Source organism: Hyla sarda, chromosome 2 (assembly GCF_029499605.1).
Source record: "Hyla sarda isolate aHylSar1 chromosome 2, aHylSar1.hap1, whole genome shotgun sequence".
Lineage (NCBI taxonomy): Eukaryota > Metazoa > Chordata > Amphibia > Anura > Hylidae > Hyla > Hyla sarda.
Window position 1 is genome coordinate 400741528 of NC_079190.1, and position 9197 is coordinate 400750724.

Genomic DNA, 9197 nt, shown 5'->3' on the forward strand with positions numbered 1-9197 from the left:
CACTGCAGTTTTTGAGCCAAAACCAGAAATGTATTCAAAAGGAATAGGACATATAAAGGAAGGACTTACACTTCTCCTCCCTTATGGATCCACTTTTGACTTTGGCTCAATAACTGTAGTGACAGTTTTCCAAAAACTGCCAGAGAAAAAACCAAGTGGAAACTTAGCCTAAGAGAGAATTATAAGCAGCCTCCTTTGGCTGTGTTTCCACATGGTATTTTTTTTGTTTTTGTTTTTTTTTTTGGAAAATTGCATCTGTAGTTTTTGGGCCAGAAATGGATCCAGCAGAAAGGAGAAATGTAAGTCCTTCATATTTCCTATTCCTTTTCAATACACTTCTTGCTTTGTGGTGGCAAAATTAAAATGAATTAAAAAAAAACTGCCAGGTGAAAAGACAGGATTAATGTCATAAAATAGACAACTCCTTAAAAATGTAGAGAAATCAGTAATATCCCCCCATACATCAGGCTAGGTGACAACCACACTCCTTACATTCACACACATCAAAAAGGCTTCAGGTTTAGTTAAACATATAGCTGTGTTTTGTTTTGTTCTTATATTTTTTTTGATTGTTTTTGTTTTGTTTTTTGTTTTTTTTTTTATTATTCTGGGTGGCACACTTTCCAATAGGAAAGCCTGGAAAAAAATGATGACAATAAGACAACATTACACAGGTAGCATTGATTTAAAGGTTTGGAAAGCTCTACAGTTAATAAGTTAAATAAAGGGTTTTTTACATAAATATTTGTGCTAGGAACCTTGTGGTATCTACAACACAGATAGAATTCTACAGTTCGACAAACTTACAACACTACACTGAGTGCAATTCTTTTTATAACATTTCAAATATACAAAGCTCTTTTTTCCTTATGGTTTTTTTTTTGTGTGTGTTTTTTTTTTTTATAACAATGTTATTATGTACAGAATCAGTAATCACAGTTTAGTGACTTCAACAGTCCATAAATCTGACAGTTCATTTCCCTTTGGTTTGGTAGAAAAATAAAAGAACAAAAAAAAAAAAAAAAAAAAAAGAACCTTGGTTGGTTTAAGCTAAAAGAAAAGAACACAATACAGATATACATCTCTGGTAAGTGCACTGACTAGATCGTTCACCTAAGTTTTAGTGGATCAGTGGCATAAGTCCTGCATAAATAGAGGCGATCCTGATGAGACAGGGTTAAAGATCACAAGTTAGGGAATGTCCAAGAAACAATAGAAGAAATAAAACTGGCTGGGGATTTTTTTTTTTTTTATATATATATATTTATATATATATTTGTTATTTCCCTTTTTGCTTAACTGCAGCAGTAATGTGACGTCACGCAGAGCATGGGGAGTCAACAGTGACGTCATAGAGTACCAAGGTTACTGCTCTGGGGCTGCATAATGTAGTACACTGATTATTACTTGAGACAAGGACCCTCCATGACTCTTCTAGCACAGTCCTATAGTCTGTGGTCCTCGGCTGTGTTCCTTGCCCTCCATTTGGTCTTGCTTGGTGATTTTGGGGTGGGGGGGAAGGGAAGGGACTTAGCAGACCTCTTTCCCTGTGCTGTTCCCGGGGATGATGTTGAGCTGAGTTAGCTGTGCTGCGTGTTCTTTAGCTTTGAGCCTGAGGGCTGCTATACTGGACGCCCGTCTGTCCGCTGCGGCTGTGGCTGGGTCTGATAAGCCGCCAGATGGCGCTACACTCTCCACAGCAGGGCTGGGCTGTCTAAGAAGAGCTGCGGCGGTGGAAGCACTAGTCAGGGGAGCCATGGTGGAGAAGAGCCTGCAGAGCAAAGGGACAGTGTCAGGTTCACGGGCAATGCATGGTGTACAGAGCAGACAATGTAACAAGAAAGACAACTTCCCGACTACATCCCGACTACCTCCACACCTGCCGTGGGAGCAATGCCAGGGAACATGGATAAACATAGCAGTTGCCATTTATCCGCAATTACACCACCAAACATGTCTAATTGCATTTGTAAATCTCTCTATTGTTTGCAGTGTGTGTATTTATAGCAATGGTGGTAAAAAAAGATACCTTCTGATACCAAGTATATAGCAAGATATGATGAAAGTATATATTTTTTTTCAGGATGTAGGTAAGTGGTCCTGGAGTTTTCAGGGACCTTCTTAGAATGGCACCTATAATATTCCTATTTGACTTTTGTGGGTTATCTCTCCTTAATAGAGTGTTTTCCAAACAGTGTGTCTCCAGCTGTTGCAAAACTACAACTCCCAGCATGCCCGGACAGCCTTCGGCTGTCCGGGCATGCTGGGAGTTGTAGTTTTGCAACAGCTGGAGACACACTGTTTGGAAAACACTCTATAAAGGAAAGACTCCAGAGCCATGCCATTTGTATGGCCATGGTGCTCACGTAATATATATAAATGGCATTGTGGTAAGGTTGAGGAGGAAATTGCCAGGAAAAGGTCATTATTTTGGTCCTTATTTTAATCATTCCTTTTGGCCTATATGTATATATATATATATATATATATATATATATATATATATATATATATTGCAGTTGAAACTGTTACATGTGTCTGTGTATAAATATATATATATATATATATATATATATATATATATATATACATATACATATATACATATATATATATTGGCCAAAGGCCAAGATAATGACATATATATATATATATATATATATATATATATATAGAAAAAATATAGATATATAGATATAGATAGATAGATAGATAGATAGATATGATAGATATGATTTTTTTTATTTTTATTTTTTTTTACTAAAAACAAAAGTAGAACCATACAGAGAAAAACTTTCATGGAAAGCTACCTCTTTCTTTATTTTGTATCCACTTGTTTTGGTAAAAAAAAAAAAAAAATACTGTCCAAAATAAGGGCCATCAAGAAGACCAAAATGATGTGTGTGCACATAGCCCAAGATTGTTATCCTTCTATTTTTATAATGGGGCAAAGGAAAATTCGTAGATACAGAGGATTTTTATGACAAAGGGTTATTATCTATTTTAACCGATTAACTGACAAAAATTCTTCTACTAAATAATCCATTCATCCGATTAGGAGGGTATCTGTAGCAATGTACAAAAAATCCCTGGCAAGAGATCTAGCTGTTTTAATTATGTAAACGTTAATTGTAATTTTGATGGACACATATATATATTATTTTTTTTTTTTTACATGTTTGGTCAGTTTTAGGGGGAAGCTACATATTATAGTCGTTATCAAACTAATATATATATATATTCATATATTAAAATATATATATATATATATATATATATATATATATATATATATATGCAAGGGACTTCAGCAGAGCATTTCTATGATGAAGTGACATGAATGGGCCTGTCTGATGACTTATTAATATATATATATATATATATATATATATATACATAGAAATGCTATCTGCTGCCATCACTTGTATATAAAATCGTTTGCATCCTATGAAGCATTTGCAGTGGCTATTATTGTATTATTGTTGTAAAATCATTCACAGACTTTAGGTTCTATGTTCCTCTATGGAGAGCTCCTTCTGTAACTGGATGTAATACTTTTTACTATTTTTTCCCCCTTTCAGCTAAATGTCAAATCCCCATCAGCGACCTGGAATCCCAGCTGAATGACAAGAGCAATTATACTTCGCTATAGTTGTGTTACTGCTCTACCCAGAGAAGCCACCAAAATACAGGTGACAGGCCCAGGAGACACAGGGAGATTTCTAGACTCTCCATTAGCCAGGCTTGTGATCATCAGCTTCCTTGCTGTGATATTTAAAGACTCTTGGCTCTGCTCCTGAGAGATACTATAGTGTACAGCAGAGCCCTGAGCAATGACAAGAGCTGGAGATTCATCCACTGCCCTGTTTCCAGTGAGAGGGGGTCACAGAAAGAGGGGCTCAGGAATCAGGCTATGAATATGGCTCAGGGACATCCAAAACTGTAAGGAAAACATAGCCCCTACTTGTATAAAAATATAATAACAGGCCATTCCTCTATAGACAGAAGGATGGTGGATGTCAAATGTAGCACTAGACTGTCAATATTGTTACATATGTTAAATAAAAGTATCACAGACCTATCACAGAAAATGAATAAATGAAGCTCCAAACTTATTGACAAGTTGCAGATCCAAATATAGGGGGGGGGGGGGGGCATGACAAAAAACCCAAATATGACCTACAGATATCACTGTTTGCCCAAGAGCCTCACTGCTCTCACTCCACCATATATTGGGCTTTATAAACTGAGAAAAGACAATTCCCACAGAAAGACAGCTAGATGACCCATGGACTTGTGGTTACAGAATATTGTTTTCTTTTCTGACAATAAAATGGCTGCAATAAAACCATGAAACCAACAATGGAGTACCAAAAAATATAATGTACAATGGGGAGGTGCCTAAAGGCACCTCCCCATTGTACATTATATTTTTTGGTACTCCATTGTTGGTTTAACATTGCTGGGAGTGATTTAGACCCCATTATAGGGTTAAGTACATATACAATTCTACTTCCATTTGTTAATAAAACCATGAACTGAACTATTTAGGAAGCTACAATGGATCTTTCACCCAAAGGCACCTCCCCATTGTACATTATATTTTTTTGGGTACTCCATTGTTGGTTTAACATTGCTGGGAGTGATTTAGACCCCATTATAGGGTTAAGTACATATACAATTCTACTTCCATTTGTTAATAAAACCATGAACTGAACTATTTAGGAAGCTACAATGGATCTTTCACCCAAATTCTGCAAAACATTCCTATATGAGCTGGAGTGTAGGTAGAACAGGCACATGGGGGGGGGACATGGCCAGAAGAGGGACATTGAACCTATAGTCTGTCTCCTGTAGGTAACAATCTGAAGATGGTGTCTGCAGGTTATGGGAATAATGGCAGGAAGTCTGATAATATATCTACCCCCAGAGTCACTACTTTATTTTACATATCTATGTCTAAAAATATGACTGTGAATCATTTTTATCAGTAGCCAATGAAATATGACTGGAAATGGAACAATGTAACCAAATAAATGAGATAGTCCTGTAGGCCTGGTGACAATGGTATTTGTTGTTTATTTTATTACTTTCTGGCAGCCAACCTGGGGCTGTTGGTCTAGTTGGTCTACTATGGTACTGTATGCATTCCAGGTCCTGATAGGTCACTGGTTATTTGGAATTATTATGTATTTTATAATCCCGGTGGAAAACTTTTTTTTTTTTTTTTATGACCTGATGCCAGAAAGTTAAACAGATTTGTAAATTACTTCTATTAAAAAATAAAAATAAAAAAAAATCTTTACCCTTCCAGTACTTATTAGCAGCTGTATGCTACAGAGGAAATTCTTTTCTTTTTTTAATTTTTTTTTTTGTCTTGTCCACAGTGCTCTCTACTGACACCTCTGTCCATGTCAGGAACTGTCCAGAGCAGCATAGGTTTACTATGGGGATTTTCTCCTGCTCTGGACAGTTCCTGATACGGGCATCAGGTGTCAGCAAAGAGGACTGTGGACAAGACAAAAAAGAAATTCAAAAAGAAAAGAATTTCCTCTGTAGCAAACAGCTGCTAAAAGGTACTGGAAGGGTAAAGATTTTTGAATAGAAGTCATTTACAAATCTGTTTAAATCAACTGGTTTCTGGCACTAGTTGATTTAAAAAAAAAACGTTTTCCACCGGAGTACCCCTTTAATTTCTCTCTACAATAATCAAAACAATTCACAACTCGGGCCTGGTTTTCATTATGTTTATTGTAGCAGAAGGGCAATCCAGACAACATGTTTATAGTCCTGAACCAACAACTGTTATACCTATGTCTGGTGGATAGAAGGATCATACCGTATGTCCATACCTAAACTATCTGACCTACATACATAACAGAACTACCTGCAGTGACGTCATAATACAATCCTATGACGTAGTGCTGACTAGTTACCTGCCGAATGCGGGGCTGATGAAGGCCGGGTGCCGGAACACAGCTGCCCCCAGGAAAGTGCTGAGTCCTAGTGGGGTACCGCTGGGGGGTAACGATGTGGAGCCGGGAGGTGGAGGCAGACTAGGGAAGGCGGCGGCAGCAGCAGCGGCAGCGGCGGTCCAGGCAGAGTCCAAGGCAGGATGGTGTGGAGGGAATGGGCTGGCATCAAGGTAGGGGCTCAGCGGGTGACTGGCGGACAGAGGGCCCGGGAAGGGCAAGCCTGGGGCATGGGTCTGGGCACCTGCCTTCTCCCTTTTCCTCCATTTGGCTCTTCGGTTTTGGAACCATACCTGAAAAGGCAGATAAGATCGGATTTATTCCAAGTCTTCTACTAGTTCTATAAGCTATATCTAGATATGTAACTATAAAAAAATTAATTAAAAAAGACTAGATTGATAGAAAGTGAAGGCACACTAAAATACTGTGAACATAATAATGATTATAATAATAATAATATAATTATTATGTGCATATACTAATATTTTTAATTCAGCACGTATCTCCATCTATTTATCTATCGATCGATCTATAATCTCATACAGTGCACATACAGTTCGTCTAACTCAAACCGATCGCAGAGATCATTCTTAAATTCCTATTTTACATTCATTCTTGGTAATTGATTCCAATGGACGGCGGCTGCTGAGTGTTGTAGTCCAGAAGAATATACCGGCGGCTGCTAAGTGTTGTAGTCCAGAAGAATATACCGGCGGCTGGGATATATTACAGTGCAGGATATAGCTGCAGCATAGTATATTACAGTCTGGTCAGGAGCTTCCCAACCAGGGTGCCTCCAGCTGTTGAAAAACTACAACTCCCAGCATGGACAGCTGGAGGCACCCCGGTTAGGAAACACTGCAGTACAGCATAGTATATTACAGTCTACTCCAGTGTTTCCCAACCAGGGTGCCTCCAGCTGTTGCAAATCTACAACTCCCCGTATGGACAGCTTGAAGCACCCTTGTTGGGAAACACTGCAGTGCAGCATAGTATATTAAAGTCTACTCCAGTGTTTCCCAACCAGGGTGCCTCCAGCTGTTGCAAAACTATAACTCCCAGCATGCTGGGAGTTATAGTTGTGCAACAGCTGGAGGCACCCTGGTTGGGAAACACTGCAGTACAGCATAGTATATTACAGTCTAGTCCAGTGTTTCCCAGCCAGGGTGCCTCCAGCTGTTGCAAAACTACAACTCCCAGCATGGACAGCTTGAGGCACACTGGTTGGGAAACACTGCAGTACAGCATACTATATTACAGTCTAGTCCAGTGTTTCCCAGCCAGGGTGCCTCCAGCTGTTGCAAAACTACAACTCCCAGCATGCCCGGACAGCCTTCGGCTGTCCGGGCATGCTGGGAGTTGTAGTTTTGCGACAGCTGGAGGCTCCCTGGTTGGGAAACACTGCAGTACAGCATGTTATATTACAGTCGCACATAATGGCATTGCAGCAAAGTAGTATAAAGCGGCGTGTGCTGCAGAGCTGTGTTCACACTGATGCGGCTGCACTGAGCGCCCAGCAATGAAAAGGAGCCAACACTGCTTCACACCTGCCTATATTAATTTAATTTATATGTATTTATTCATCACTGTTATATGGTCTATTTAGGAGGCTATGCCCGGTAAATGTTTATTATCCTTTATCAGAGTTATTAAACTATCAATATAAAAACACACAAAAATACATGTAAATCAAAGTAAAATGATGTATAAACCAAATACCTATCAATCAAAACTCAGAATATATATATATATATATATATATATATATATATATATACATACACACACATATATATAAATACACACACATATATATATATATATAAATACACAAATATATATATATATATATATATATATATATAAAAATACATATGTATGTGTGTATGTGTATATATATATATATATATATATATATATATATATATATATATATACAGACAGATGGAAAGACAGCTAGAATGTGCTGTATCTGGTGTCCCCTTCCCTGCAGGATCATTGCACTGTATGAAATGAATCCATGAAGTATCACAACTGATAATGGTGATAAATAGTGAGAAGGATGCTGTGTATATGACAGTCGCAGGATGGCGATCGCCTATTAAACCTGCTCGTAAAATCCCCATTACCGCCCTATAAACTCCACACAGTGCTCTCTGCTCCGCAACATGTGTGGTAAATGATCAGCTACGTGTCGGTGTGTATACAATGCGGCAATATTCCTACCATCACCGTCTCTAACAGGAGATAACAACTACTTTATTGTTGTGTCCTTTTTACTACACTTTTACTATTTCATCTTATTGGGCTACATTATTAAATAAAGCTCAAATTAAACAAACATTAGAAAACGAGATCCTGCTAAAATAAAAATAAAAATAAAAAAACTTTTTTTTTAATCTTTTGAATTAATTTTAAATTGTAACAGTTCAATACAACCGTAAATCAAATTACATATTTATACTTAAACCAAATCTTGACCATATATATATATATATATATATATACTTAAACCAAATCTTGACCATATATAGATATATATATATATATATATATATATATATATATATATATTTAAACCAAATCTTGACTATATATATATATATATATATATATATATATATATATATACTTAAACCAAATCTTGACCATACATATATATATATATATATATATATATATATATATATATATATATATATATTTAAATATATATATATATATATATATATATTTAAACCAAATCTTGATCATATATATATATATATATATATATATATATATATATAATTTTTGTATATCTATACTGTACGTGTCAATAACTTAATTCTAAACATAAGTTATATCAGCATCCACATAATCCCATCACCCACTAGAATAATATTTCGTGATCCTAAGTGAGTTGACTTTCCCACGACTGCCCCTCTGGTACTAGATCCACAGACTTTGCTGTCACATCCCTGTTTGACAATGGAGAAATGTGTCAACAAAAAGAGGGGGCCCTATCACCCCCCCACCTAATGCTGGAAGCTGTTGTGTATTAAATGAGCCATATGGAATTTATGATGCTTTATCAGCTCCTGATTGTACCAGTAAAGTGATTTGCTCGGAGACATCTGCTTAGTGTTGGCAATCAGGGCATCCCAATGTTTATCGTTTCTTTGGTTATGAGCCCTGGATCAGGATATGGAGAGCAAACACCTCTAATAGCATTGCACTCACTCC

General features: G+C 37.0%; 1 protein-coding gene across 1 annotated transcript in view; it reads right to left on the minus strand.

Annotated features, from left to right (window-relative positions):
- Positions 1–289: 289 nt before the first annotated feature.
- ARX (aristaless related homeobox) overlaps positions 290–9197 on the minus strand; it is a 14371-nt gene continuing 5463 nt past the window's right edge. Inside the window, exons 4-5 of the mRNA XM_056560794.1 lie at positions 5937–6265; positions 290–1771 (exon numbers count right to left, since the gene is read on the minus strand). Of these exons, the coding sequence (XP_056416769.1) occupies positions 1531–1771; positions 5937–6265 (570 nt within the window). The 3' untranslated portion in view covers positions 290–1530. The remainder of the gene's footprint in view (positions 1772–5936; positions 6266–9197) is intronic.